At 40.3% G+C, this 15657-nt stretch overlaps 1 protein-coding gene across 1 annotated transcript; it reads right to left on the bottom strand.

The window, feature by feature from the left end:
- Positions 1-11093: 11093 nt before the first annotated feature.
- LOC308081782 (uncharacterized protein) lies at positions 11094-11852 on the bottom strand (the record flags this gene model as incomplete). The annotated part of the gene is made up of 2 exons (XM_080423406.1): positions 11782-11852; positions 11094-11506 (listed from the first exon to the last, which is right to left on the bottom strand). Exons 1-2 carry the CDS (start codon positions 11828-11830, stop codon positions 11094-11096), a joined length of 462 nt encoding a protein of 153 aa, XP_080279532.1. The 5' UTR covers positions 11831-11852.
- Between the last annotated feature and the right edge of the window lie 3805 nt (positions 11853-15657).

The following is a 15657-nucleotide window of genomic DNA, read 5'->3' as shown; positions in this document are numbered from 1 at the left end:
TACCAAAAGGATAACACAAAAAAGCCCTGAGGGCTTGGCTCAATTGTGGTCCTGTGTATTCAATTCATCAAGACATATAAAGACATGCAATACTATACAAGAAATCATTAATACTAGGAGCAGTAGAAGTATATTTACAGAATTTTTTTCGGGGGTAATTTTGTTTCCCCCCACCTCAATATAGAAGATGATTTATTTGTTTTGTCACTGCTTAAATTCCAAGACATGCCGTAGTACTGAAAGCTATGCTTAATGAAATATTGCTTAATAGAAACTCTAGATAAAAGAGTAACCGGAACGCCCAGCTGTTCTTGTATTCTTGTATTCGTTTGTCTGAGGTTAAGGTAAGGAATAAGGTTAGATTCAGGCATAGTTTTACTGAGGTTAAGTTTAGGAATAAGGCTGGGTTTAGGCATAGTTTTACTGAGGTTAAGTTTAGGAATAAGGTTAGGTTTAGGCATAGTTTTACTGAGGTTAAGTTTAGGAATAAGGTTAGGTTTAGGCATAGTTTTACTGAGGTTAAGTTTAGGAATAAGGTTAGGTTTAGGCATAGTTTTACTGAGGTTAAGTTTAGGAATAAGGTTAGGTTTAGACATAGTTTTACTGAGGTTAAGTTAAGGAATAAGGTTAGGTTTAGGCATACCTGGTGGTACTGAGGTTACGTTTAGGAATACCTGGTGGCAACCGTGCCGAGGTCGCCGGATTTGACCCGGGGCGAGCGTGTTTTGGGGCGAGCGTTCTTGTATTAAATAAAATATGTAATTAATAATTTCACTTTAAGCTCAAGCAACCAAATTTATCGTGGTTCACTGCTTAAGAGAGTTTAGAGGCACACAGTTCCCAACCTTCTCCAAAGGTGCACGGTTGCGACAAGTAATAAAACAAGCCAGCACTCACTAATCAAATCATCTTCTGTTTATTGATGCAGATGACGTCTTTTCCCCTCAAGAAAAAAGAAGATGATTTATTTGTTTTGTCACTGTTTAAATAGCTAGACATGAATAGGCTACTGAAAGCTATAACTGCTTAACCAGTAAAATACGCACTGCTGAGTATGCAAATTTATTAATTATTATAGGATGATAAATGAGTGAATATCATGTGTGATAAATGGGCCTGGCAATCAATTTGTATGTTAATTACTTAGGAAATACAGTCATTAATTAAGTCTTAATGTCTTAATGTAATTTTTCTTCTCAGTCATCACTATGCATATTTAAATTTAGAAACACACATATGGTTTCATTCTTTATAGTTTAATAATTTATTGTTCTTACAAGTCTTATTGTTGGGAGCATATTTCAAAATCTTCTACAGACTTCTAAAAGAAGGCCGATGCACACCTCAAAGGTTATAGTGACAGATGCGTAGGACAAACATAAAGGTCCAGAAAGGGATCTTTGACATCAAATATCAAAGAAAGAGGTCCTGCACACTGTCTGTGTCTGGAACTTGCAATACTTGACTCAATAAAAATAAAGTTCCAGACAGTTGGGGCGGCAGTGGCTCAGGGGTAGAGTGGCTGGGTAGAGTGAACTGGAAACCGCAAGGTTCCCAGTTCGATCCCAGGCTGGGGGGCTCCCCCAGAGTTAGTGTGGAAGTGTCCTTGAACCCCTAATTGCTCCCGATGAGCAGGTTGGTGCCTTGCATGGTTTCCTCTGCCATCGGTGTATGAATGTGTGTGTGCTGTGAATGGGTGAATGTAATGCACAATCTATGTAAAGCGCTTTGGATAAAAGCGCTATATAAATGCACCATTTCTTTGATATTTGATATCAAAGATCCCTTTCAAAACTTGTAGAAGAGAAAGACACTGGAGCAGCTCTGACAATTAAACGTCTTTCATTAGGGTGCTAATGACTGACATTTCGATGCTACTGCATCTTCCTCAGAGTCATGAGTGGGGAACGAGGAATAAATGTTTTTCTCTCTCTCTCTCTCCATTCACTCTCATTATGTCGAAACGGCTCAAAAGCAGAGTGATTTTTATTTAGCATAATATGTAAACAAGACTACGTTAAACAGTATATGGCTAGACCACAATGGAAGTATGTTTCTTTTTTAAATTACTTTTATTGTATTATCTCAACTCGTTGCGAGGTTCGCTTGAGCCTACTCAGCGCCGTCCGAGTTATACCGATAGGCACAGAATCGTAATTCATGTTGCGGGGCCTGCTCTGCTTCCGGGTTGCAACCTGTGTTATTTCACCGTGGGATTCGCCATATTCACGGCTTTTCGGGTTTTCTAGTGGTCTATTTATGGAAATTTCATTCCGTGCTATTTCACCGTGTTCTGTGAGATCAGGCTGATTATCCTCAATATTTTCAATTAATATGTATTTGTTGCAGTGTATGACCTGTCGGCTGCTGTGTAGAAGTAAATCAATGAGGTGTAATAGCCTTGATAACGTTTTTTTTTATTATTATCTTATCTATATGGGCTACTGTATGTCTGCATTACTTAAATAGCTTAAAATTGTTTCCAAGTTAAATTCCATTATTTGACCACACTTTATGAACACAATTGGTAAAATAAATAATTCAGAATCACCTGAAGTTCATGATGATGAATATTTAATGTTCACTTGCAATAGATAGATGGCTCTATTAATGTTCCATTAATCCTAACATCACAGAGTCTGATGCAGATTTACGTATAGAAAAGGATCTTCTTTCAAACTCAAAGGGTAAAATAACATGAATTTTATATAAGCCATATCGATATCATTTCCCCTAAGCAACAGAACTTGCTTTTACTTACAGAATCTGCTTTGTTTGCATTTATTTAAGGATGATTATTTGTGCTAAGAGCTGTTTCATCGTGCAATGATATTTAAATGGAGAGAGCACATACCCACAGAGCACAGGAACAACTGATAAAGAAGATGTCCAATATTTTGACATACTGTATAATACAGATCTCAAACTTTTTCATGTCAAGGACCCCCAAATTGATATGTATTTGGCCGCAGACCCCCATCTGAAAATATTTTGTGCCAGGGACCCCCCAGAAGAGAAGATTTGTGTTCAAAATGTCAAACTTTTTCTAAGATTTTCAAGGTTTTTCTAAAATGCAGCTCGTCACGTTGTGCCGCGCTGTGAGCTTGTACATCTGCTATTTTTGAAAAGCCAACGTATAAAATATGGATAAAGGGGTTAAAATTATTGTGATGCTATAGCAAGTTTTGCTGGGGACACCCTGGAACCCCCTTAAGGACCCCACTTTGAGAACTATATTCAACCCAAAGTTCTACCAAAGAAGTTCAACATCACTTTAAGCACATAGTCCTTGGGTGAAAGGTTAATCTGAGACTGATAGCCTAATAAATCTCCATGCAGTCATTGCCATCCATTTAGTGTCTGAAGGTAAATGGACTACAGTTACCTTCAGACACAGTCTGGGGGTAAATTCATTATCGAAACCCATTTGCACTCAAAGTACCACAACGCAAATAAGCTCTTAAGTTTCTTATGGGGGTGTTTTACCCTTTGGAAGGATATGTACAAATATACACTCAGAGTGGTTCTCAAACGTTTTCTGGTCAACCCCTCCCCCCCCCCCCCCCAATTAGTATTTGGCCGCGGACTCCCATCTGAATATATTTTGTGCCAGGGACCCCCATACAAGATTTGTGTTGTTAAAATGTTTCAAAAAAATATATATTTATTTTCAATATTTTTGGAAAAATCACAGATCTACGGTATAGAAGATCGAAGATCGACTATTTTCTTGACTATCAAATAGCTAATGTATATAAGGTTAAAGAGGTTCAACTGATTTTGGTGCTATATTATTAACACATTTTGCTGAGGACCCCCTGGAATGCCCTCTAGGACCCCTGGGGGAGGTCCACTCCTCGGACCCCCACTTGTGAGGAGAACCACTGCTCTAACGTATACGTTGGAAGTGAAGGGAGGGACACGTGACGTCATTATTTCCTCACGCCTCACTAACCCCAGAGCTTGTGTCTGACGCCTCTCTCTCTCTCTCTCTCTCTCTCTCTCTCTCTCTCTCAGGGCCGCAGGAAGGGTAGTGCGAACGGTGCGGTCGCACAGGGCCCCGCGCTTGGGGGAGCCCCGCAAAAAAAACGTGAACAGATTCACGTTTAGTAAGAGTTATACCGAGAAATAACCGCAAATAACCACCAAAAACTCGGAAATATCCGCCCAAAACCGCCAAAACATCTCGCGCGCGCGGGGATGGGGGCGCGCGCGCGCACGCGACTTCGCACAGGGCCCCGCATTTCTCCCAGACGGCTCTGCTCTCTCTGTATGACTTTATCGATCTGCTTCATCACACACGCCGGACAGCTAGAGGATTTAGGCTGCATCATTTACTGCAGGAAGAAGACAGAGAGACAAGCCGTTGAAATCCACTATATGACCTTCCATCAGTTAGTAAGAAGGCATCGATATTTCCCATCACTCAGGGCCTCTGTTCCATTATCCTTGATCTATTTTGGCACACGAGCCGATGCCTCTGGGGAAATGGACAATTCATTTAAGCCATTCAATCCGGTAACGCATCTCGCGCCATTTTAAGATTTATTTGGCTATATTCAAAAATAGCAGATATACAAGCTCATAGCGCGGCACCGAGTGCCGCGCTATGAGCTTGCAGATCTGCTATTTTTGAAAAATCGTGACAATTCATATTTTGAATAATATGTATAAAGCAAACATTTGTAACTCAAATCTTTGCTTCTGGGGGGTCCCTGGAAAAAAATATTTAACAAATGTTAGCTTTAAAATATATATTCAAAGATTTGCATTTGATTTCTGAAAAAATAGCAGATACACAAGCTCATAGCGCAGCACTCAGTGCCGCGCTATGAGCTTATATATCTACTGCTATTTCTGAATAGCCAAAAAATCTAAAATGACAGAGATGCATTCCCGGATTGAATGGGTTAAGAATTGTATGTGGGCAGCAAGGTTGTCAGTTTGAATATGGTGCACGCACACACACACACACACACACACACACACACACACACACACACACACACATACGCCGCGTGCCAAGCCTGGTCCTGTTCTACCCCCTGCTGTCCCAGGGAAATGTCATACCCTATCTCCCATTAGCTTATTGTGACATGTCCTGTCAAGGTACATCACAGTCTGCATGGCTCTCTGCCTCCTGTCTTCGCTAAATTCCAAGTCCCCACACAACACCTCAACATCACCTCCATCTGTGTTTTCCAAGTAGGCTACCTTCATATTTTGATTGATTGACGTTTTTATTGTACATGTAATATAGCATAGGCTATACCAGCGTGACATAACTATGAGAGTGACGACACATTGTAAGAATGGAATGCGGAAGTTCTCTTTCTATCTCAATGAGGAAGTTCCAATGTTTGGAACTATAGGAGGCAACATCCTGCTTTGCGGCGAGCAAAGCATGACACAACTCTGGTCATTTTATTATAGATACACACCTACTACCAGGCATCGCAAAACCCAGCTTTCTTCCCCCCATCCCTTCTAAGGTTCGATGAGTTGCGCATTCAGAGATGCTACAACAAGCTCATCTTGTGACGCTTAGCTTGTAGATCTGCGATTCGGCAAGGACTCGAGGGAGTGCGGTGCCCGCTGTTGAGTTGTTCAGTTATCCAGTTGTCCAGAACCGCCAATCCAATAAGGACTGACCGATACAGAGATCTCTCTATATATATGGGCATAAAAGGGACACAGGTAGACAGACAGAAACAGACATCTCCATATACGATACGATACGATAATACTTTATTGTCAGCTCACACTGAAATTTGTCTGGGCACAAAAGGACATAAAAGGAGACAGACGGGTACTCTGACAAAGCCCCTGACACTATGACTCAGACATATCGGTCGGATCAGCAGTGCGTCGTAGGTGTGAGGGCCGCGTAGCAGCCCGAACTCTAGATGTGCATAGGCCGAACCTTTATAGGCCTATATTAGAAGCATTTAACTATAAATCATAAATCAAGACTGATGGAGCTGTTTTTTCCTTATCACCCACACAAAGTACCAGACACTTTCATAAAGAGGCGACAAAGAAAATTCAGACTCTAACACAGGCAGCCATTGGGTATAGTGAAATATCTTGTATTAATAGACAGAGAGATATGGAAGGTTACAGTATCACAGGTGTTAACGCATCATCGGTCGTCGTCTCTCTGAAGTTTAACAGAGAAAGCACTGGACTTTAACAGCGTCCGTTAACATAAACATATGACATCATGGAAGACAGATCAAGCGTCCAGTCGTCGGAGGTGTAATCCTGCCATTGGTGGAGAGTGATGATGCTAGTTGTCGTCAGATGAAGATGATGAAGATGAGGATAGTAGATGATGAAGATGATGATGATGGTGTGACAAACAGCGTCCACATGTCTGGGTCAACACGTTGACCTCGGCTCTGATCGGTCACTGGTCAGTGGTGATTTCGTGACACTGAAGGAAGGGTTAGCGTAGAAAAGAACACCGATAGGAAGTGTTCTCAAAACAACAGATAGCCACAGAAAGCCTGTAGCTAGTTTGACCTTGCATAGACACAGAGAGAATAGGAGTACAGAAGCAACATTTAACATGACTGATTTAGGCCAATATGAAACCATTATATTAAATTGACATTTTAAGCAGGTTTATGACCCTAGACACATTATGATAATTATGATAACGAGATTTAACTCTATCAAAGACTATAAATAAAGACTACTTTGTTGTGTGACGGTGTTGCTTGCCGACAACAACAGCTCTACAAGCTCAAACAGCATTAATATGCACAAGAGTGTTTGCACTCAAAGGGAACTACAGTATTGTGTTTGGCGCAACAACAGTGTCAATAACATAATCCTTTGGCAAACAATTGCCAGGTCCGATTTGCATAAGTCAGTCTCAGTTGGTCTCCGATAATGGAAATAACACTTGGCCAGGGCTCCAACATTAGTAAAAAAGAACTAAATCTCTGCTCTTTGAAAGGATATATTCTTTATACACTGAACCACTTGGGGGAACATTCGGCAGAAATTGCAGATCTAACACGCTCAAAATCGGTAAAGTAACTAAGAGCATTTACTCAAGTACTGTACTTAAGTACACTTTTGAGGAATCTTTACTTTACTGGATTATTTCCCATTTTCAATACTTTTACTTCTACTCCACTACATCTCAGAGGCAAATATTATACTTTTACTCAACTACAACTATTTGAAAACTTTAGTTACTTTGCAGATAGATTATTATATTATAAAACACACATTAACCACTTTAGCCCTATTTTATACATAGGCTATTTGAAAATATATATATTTATATAAATATATAATAATTTCAAACATTTTCTTACTTTTACTTTTGGTACTTTAAGTATATTTTGATGCCAATACTTTTGTACTTTTACTCAAGTACATTTTTAAACACAGGCCTTTTACTTGTAACAGAGTACTTCTTCATTGTGGTATTGATACTTTTACTTAAGTAAAAAATGTCAGTACTTTTTCCACCACTGGTGTAGACAGAAAAAAGCAATCCGAGTGCATTTGTACAGTAACTCATGTACGTTTCACGAAGACCAGAAGGTTTAAGTGGTTAAGATTTGTAGGGTTTCCGTTAGTGATAAAACCTACAGAGTTAGTGCTATATTAGGCCTATTATTAATCCCCCCAGACACCACCCCACTAAAGAAAGATGAATGATCATATTCATATCGTCGCTGTCAAGGTGGAAACCTTGTATGTCCAAGACCGTTCTTTTTGTCTCCGCCAGGCTGAAAGGCATGGCCGAGACTATGTTTTGCACCCTGTCTGTCCTTCCGTCCGTTTATCCGTGTGTCCGTGTGTGTGTGTCCGTCCGTGTGTGTGTCCGTCTGTGTACAGCTAATCTCCGGCACCGTTGGCTTGATCGCAGCGAAACTGAGCACACACACTCCCTGGATACCAGAGCAGAACCTCTGCCCCAAATTCTTCACATGGGCCTGTTATAGCGCCACGAGGAGGCCGATTTTTGCAAAACTAATTTCTTTCCCAGTACTCCTACAGATGTTGTCCAAACATCACGCAAATCGGTACACAGTATCTCTATAGTCATTACAAAACAGGTCTTTCAGATTTTTCAGATTCCATCCTGATTGGCTAAGATTGGCTTCCAAAGTTTGCAGCAGTGCTCCGTTTTGAACAAAATGCCTCAAATCATGAACACAGCATGCGATTTCCATGAAATTTTGCACACACATTCCCACTAGGCAGAGGAAGAAATGCCACTTGAATATTTTCATTTGGAAAAAATGCCGCAAATCATGAACGCAACATCTGATTGCGGTGAAACTTTGCACGCACATTTGCACTACGTTGAGGAACTAATACCACCCTTTTAACATTGTCCTATTATAGCGCCACCAGGAGGCCATTTATTTTTTACATTACTCCAACTAATTTTGTCCAAACATCATGCAAATCGGTACACATCTCTATAGTGATGAAGTGATCAAGACGGTTCCGTCCGATTTTTCATATTCGATCCTGATTGGCGAATTCCGAACATTGCTGGCCCACAACAACCTACCTGACCTGGTGGAGACCTGTGCTCTGAGGAGAACTTTTTCTAGTCTATTGATCATTATCATCCTGCATGTTCTACTAATATTTAAAATGTCTAGATTGTTTAGTTTCTCTGGTTTGTCTTAGTAATGAAAACATGCTACACTACTTTTCAATGTGTTCACTGTCAAAAATGTTTTTTAAATATAATGACAGTGCTTTATTATATCCCTTTCCCCCATTGCCCCGTGACTTTTCACACACACACACACACACACACACACACACACACACACACACACACACACACACACACACACACACACACACACACACACACACACACACACACACACACACACACACACACACACACACACACACACACACACACACACACACACACACAACCCCAAAACATTGTCCTTACATGGCCCAGACAGACAGATGGAGACCTTTCCTGGCAGAAATTTGCACTCTACTGAGCGCCCCTTTCAAGTTAAACATGGTCACTATCATGCAGAAAACGTGTATCTCCATATTTCAACTTTTTAAGTTATTCTTTCGGAAATTAATGCCTTACTTCATCATAGAGCGTCACACAAGAAAAATAAAAGTCGTAAAAATAGCAGATCTACAAGCCCACAATGCGTCACATCGTGAGCTTGTAGATCAGCTATTTTCACTATTTTAACATGTTTTTCAAATGATAATAAAAAACGTAACGGTTTTGGACATACAAGGTTTCCACCCGACAGCAACAATATATCATTTGTATTTTGTAACATTACTTGATGGCCAATGCAACAGGATCATATTAAGAGAGGGTAAGTGACAAGACAAGGAAGTGACAAGTAGGCCTACTTTAAACTTTGAGGAAGTTTTAGTCTGGATCTATAGCTCATAACAATACATCCTACAAACCTAGATCATTTAACTACTTACAGAGTAATATCGTGCACTTACAGTATTTTTCAATGGGTCAGTAGAATTGTTAATTAAAGAGTTGAATAATGCTTATTGTCAAGTAAAAATGTATTAAAAGCTTTCACTGCTCAGTGTACAAGTTCATAATAAACCTGGGTTACAATACAGCGTAAAAACAGCTTAAATACAGTTGTAGCAACATTGTAGTTATAGACATTATTGCACTTATAAGTAGGGTAATTGATATGTTTTGGTTTAAACAATATGTTTATTGTTATACAATGTTATACAATAGTCTATATTCTGATAGTAATCATTGCTATAGTTTATTCAGTAAAAAGGGTCTGTTAATAAACAGAAAATACCTTTTCAGGTGGGTTGCCAATTTCAGCCAATCAGCAGTTGGTGTGTGTGTGTGTGTGTGTGTGTGTGTGTGTGTGTGTGTGTGTGTGTGTGTGTGTTAGGGGTGTCACGATACGCCTAATCCACGATTCGATTCGACTTTCGATTTTAAGGTCACGATTCGATTCGATTTTCGATACGATATATATTTTTAAAACGTCGTCTGCTATATGATTATTAATTTAGGCTATTGTCTTGATTTGTAAAGAGAAATACATGTTTCTCAATAAGTCCCTTTTATTTGAATAATATCAAATGAGAATGAGAATAACAAAAAGGGTTTTATGCCCTTACAACAACTGTCATTTTCAGATTCTTCTTTAAGATGAGTTAACAACAACATTCTTGTGAAGCTCTATAACTAAATAAAATCTAAATACAAAGTTGAACATGTAAGAAAAAAGGATCCAAAGACAACTGTTATTTGGCTACATGTTCTTAAACATCTTAAAGTATGTTCACATTGTTTGAACAGATAAGAGCTTTAACAAACAAGAAATGTGAATAATAAGCTAAGCCAGGGGTCTTCAACAGGGTTTTTTTTTTTTTACCTTAACCCCATCCCTTTTCTGAGGTGAACTTTAGCCAAAAATAGCAGATTTGGTCGAGAGGTATAGGTGTAGAGGGGAAAAAGTGAAGACGGAGAAACTATCAATGTGGAGCATAATCAACAAACGGTAGCCGTTTTGTCAACAACGCGTCGCGTCGGGTGCCCTCATAATTCACTGGGAAGCCAAAATATTGTCAGACTTTTGACTTAATGGAAGCGGGAGGGTTTTCCAATTCTTCCGTTTGTGTATCATCATTACCATCGCTGGCTTCAGCAGTGGCCATGGTGAAATGTAAAGTAGTAGTACAGACGCAACGCTACAGCGGTCTCTCTCTGTGTGTGGGTTTGTCCTGTCGTCTTTTTTTTCTCCCCCGTCGTAAGCACGCATGCGCGATGCACGGAAAAACATAACAGCGACTCGAGCATGGCTTCACCCGGACGTGCAATCGGATGTGCGCATGCGCGGGAGTATTTTTTTCTTATTAACCCTTGAATCGCGATACGGCTTTTGATTTCGATACACTGTATCGAACGTCATTTTCAGTTCGATTTCGATACGTATCGAGTATCGTGACACCCCTAGTGTGTGTGTGTGCGCGCGCGCGTGCGTGCGTGCGTATGCGTGCATGCATGCATGAAAACGGCAATTTTAAGAAGAAAAATAAATATGATGCCTCTACATTATGATTACATTTCATTTAGGATCATAGTCAAACTCCACTAGTTTGGTCTTCAACTGATTATTCTCCCGTATCAGCTGGTTCTTCTCCTGGTTCAGGGTATTATAGTTGATTGTCAGCTGGTTCTTCTCCCGGTTCAGGGTATTATAGTTGGTTGTCAGCTGGTTCTTCTCCTGCATCAGGGTATTATAGTTGGTTGTCAGCTGGTTCTTCTCCCGGTTCAGGGTAGCATAGTTGGTTGTCAGCTGGTTCTTCTCCCAGTTCAGGGTAGCATAGTTGGTTGTCAGCTGGTTCTTCTCCTGCATCAGGGTAGCGTAGTTGGACTTTAGCCGGGTATTCTCCAGGGTCAGGGTATCGTTGTTGGACTTCAGCTGGTTATTATCATGTACCAGATTGTCGTTGGTCATGCTGTTACTGGGTGAATGATCTGCAAAGGACAGAAATGGTGATGATAAACACAGTTGTTGCTACTGTTCATGATGACGTCAAGCATCTGTGTGTGGAAAGTTTTATTTGAGAAGAAGAAAACTCAATGTTGTTATTCTTATTTACGTGCATTAAAGTCAACACCACTTCATTCATCATGCTTTGCAGATGCTTGCAATAATATACACAAAAAGAAACAATGAGAATTCGATAAAAAAATATGAAAGAAAATGTCAGTCAGAGTGATGTGGTAGCTTTGTGACATGAAATACTCACAGTGCACGACCAGGCCTATGATCACACCCAGCAGCATAAGACACAGCATCCCCAGACACACAGCAACAACTTTGACAAAAATAAGAGAAAAAGCCCTTTTACACTCAATCGGACCAAAGTGCTTTGAAATACTTTGACACATCACTCCTCCCACTGTCCCTCATGAATCTGCATGTCTCCATTCCTCTGTGTCTCACCTTCTTTGTCAAGTCTGGAAATGCATAAAGGATGAGAGGCTTGAAAAGTAACTATTGACTACAAATAGTAACTATCTTGAATATTACTTGCCTGTCTTTATTAGCTTAATCAAAATTGCACTTATCTTTATATTTTTTTACTTTTACCCCTTTTTCTCCCCAATTTAGTCGTTTATGGCAATTGATTCCACCTCACACACATTTCTGTGTTGTCACTGCTGTTGTATCCTACTGGCTCACCTGCCTGTGAGGAGCCCCCACCGGCTCCGTCATACTCCTCCTGCCCAACACGTGGACTAGTGACAAATATCACCCTCCCTGCCCCCGAACACGGGCCAATTGAGTTCCTGTAGCCAGACGCTTGACAAAGCCAGATGCACTGCGGTGGGCAGCTACTTTACCACTGCGCCACCCGAGCGTTTATCAAAATTGCACGATGATTACATGATAGCTACATTAGCTAGCTACTTAAATATACAAATATACTGAGTTCATTCAGATAACTCCAAATATATTGAAAACATTCATTTATAAAATATAAATACAAGTGTGAATATTATTTTATCTTGCTGTACAGGCTCTGCTATCCATGCTCAGCACGTTAAAAACCATTTAAGGGGAACATACAGTATACAGGATATAACAATCCTTCCAGGGGAAAACAGAACTCTTAGGGAAAGCAGAGAACACTGGTGGTGTTGAACTGAATGAGTAGAGCTCAAATTGGTCAGCTGCTTGACATGTCACATACATCGCCCATAGTGGTGTGCATGTGTGTAAATCTCTCAAGTGTATCTTCCTGAACTAGCTCACAGGCTACATAGCTAAATGTAACCATGTTTGTATGTGGCTGGTTGCACAATGCTTTGGCAATAAGGAATAACAAGACAGGAATACGCACGCACGCACGCACGCACGCACGCACGCACGCACACGCACACGCACACGCACACGCACACGCACACAGTGGGAAAAGGAAGGAGTGAGATCAGTTAAGATCTTTGAACCTATGGAAAACTATTATTTTTGTCGGTGATGTTTGGTTATAGTAAAAGTAATCTTACCAGACTGTAGTATCTTCTCTAGATCTTTCTCCTTCTTGGTTTTGGTCTGAAGATCTTCATAGACGGCATTGTCTATCCTTTGCAGATCAAGGCGCTCATAATGTCCCTCTGTAGCCATTTCTACTTGAATTCTTCTTGCTGTAATGGCGGTGTCATTCTCGTAGATTATATGGTCTTCCTCTTGGAGCTCAATGTTTTCAGAATGACTAGCCACAGCCATTTGTACCGTTATGACTTCAATTCTTCTTGCAGTTATTTGGTCCAGCTCTTCACAACATTTGAAGATACGTATCTTTACAGAAGTTAGCATAGCTCACACCAACACTTCTCCTTTGCTAGGCCTGTTGGTATGGTAACACCTTTTCTTATTAGACGGAATTCTAAATATCAACCACAATGAGTAGGCTGTGCTAACGGAAGCTAGAATTGATCACCGTTTTCCTGTAGCTTCATGATCTCATATTGTAATTGTAAGAAGCACTTCATTTATTCTTTTACAGGATCATATTGAGAGACAGGAAAGTTTCATAGAAAAAAGTGCCGTTTTTGTATTCCTAAACATAATATTTCTCACATTTTTATATCTCTCTAATACAAAATAAATGAAAAAAGTAATTAAACACCCCCCCCCCCTCACGCTTTAGAAGGCCAATATCAGTCACCAGAACCAAGGCCGGGTGTTTTCGATCAACCCATCATGGTTAAAATGTAGTTTGAAGTTACAATAGGTTTGTATAGGAAGGGGTCGTGTGATATCAAATATTCACACGCCCAAATATACATAAATGAATATCAAATGTCTAAATATTGAATCAAGCAACTTAAAAACTGTCTGGGGTGCTCACAAAAGCCTGAGTAGACATTCAAATTACCCCAAACATGTTTGAAAATTACTACTGTTGTTGACAAGGTGATCAGTTCAAGCAGTGAAACCTTGACATTAACTAGAGGATTAGCAACTGTAGGCCCTGTGTGTGTGTGTGTGTGTGTGTGTGTGTGTGTGTGTGTGTGTGTGTGTGTGTGTGTGTGTGTGTGTGTGTGTGTGTGTGTGTGTGTGTGTGTGCGTGAGTGCGTGGGTGTGTGTTCAGTCAATGGGGTGAGTGTGACCCAATGCCATTTCCATGTCTAGGGGGTGTACTGTAGTTCTGTTCAGCGGCCAGTAGACTACTGTATGCTTCTCTCCTGTGGAAGTTCTGACAGCTCAGTGTCAAAGAGACAGAGGAAAGGGGATGAGGAGATGAATGGCGATATGTAGACGTTGTGTGTTTGACATATGTGCTCTCATAGATGTCCACCACTCTCTCCTCCAACTGTCCTCTGTCCTCAGTGTCCCCTCTCTATCCTCTTCCTCTATCACTCTTTCTCAAGTCTGGCACGGTTTAAATATGTGTAGACATCATACAAGGATGAGAGAGGCTTATACAAATAGTAACTGTATTGTATATTTTTCTCTTGTATTGATTATCTATATCAAAATAACTACATGATTACTATACACACTGTGACGTTGGAGTACTGAGTAAAAGGTTACAACGACGGATGAGACAGTATCACTGGGGTTTGGGTTTCCCCCTCCTGACGTGATGTGGGCTGGTGTGAGAGATGTGAAGTCCATTTTTAGGACGTCTGAGTTCCCCTCTCGCTTAAAAACATACTGCAGCGAGAAGGTTTGAGGATGTGGCTAACACTTCTATCTCATGTAAGTCACCATCGTCACGCACAAAAATGTGAACATGCTGGGTTCCTTTAATAGGTTTTTTAATCAGCCAAATTTGCTACTGTCCTCCAGTAATGATTAGGCCATTTTCTTTTTCTTCTAATGTTTAGTCATACATAGGGTTGGGTACCGAAAATACGGTTCCAAGTAGGAACCGATAAATAAATGGTTGGTACCGGGTACCCATACAAAATATGTAATTTCGGTTCTGCATATCGGTTCCTAGACGCGCTAGAAGCCGTTCAAACAAAGGCGTTTAGAAGTCCTGCACAAACAGCACAATCTGATCAAAAATCACAAATCCGGTAAAACACCATTGTATGGAGAACAGGCGCGTATGGTGGGTTCTAACGTGGACCGGGCCAGATTCTTTTTTACCATTTTGGAACCGAAATATGGAACCGATAGGAACCGGATCCGATAAGCAGAACCGGAACCGGAACCGGACTCGTAAAAATCCTAACGATACCCATCCCTAGTCATACAACAATTACAGTTATTTTTGTCTTTTTTTTTTTACCCTATAACTGCACCGATCTGTGTAAAACTTTGTATGGGCACTCCAAAGAAAAATAAACATACATTGCAATATACATTTTTCATATCTGCCTTTTATAGCGCCACCAGGAGGTCGACTTATGAAAAACATTTGTTTATATTACAGATTTTATCCGAATTTCACACAAAACGGTACACATGATCTCTATAGTCATGTGATCAGGACGGATCTGTTGGATTGTTCTTATTCCATCCTGATTGGCTAAGATTGACATCTAAAGTTTGCAGGAGTGGCCTGTTTTGAACAAATGCTGCAAATCATGAACGCAGCGGTGAAACTTTGCAAGCACATTCGCACTACGATGGATTTTTTTAAAAAATATTACTCTGACAAATTTTG

This window comes from Gymnoscopelus braueri (genome assembly GCF_963280865.1).
Source record: "Gymnoscopelus braueri genome assembly, chromosome: 3".
NCBI lineage: Eukaryota > Metazoa > Chordata > Actinopteri > Myctophiformes > Myctophidae > Gymnoscopelus > Gymnoscopelus braueri.
This window is presented reverse-complemented; position numbering and strand designations above follow the sequence as displayed.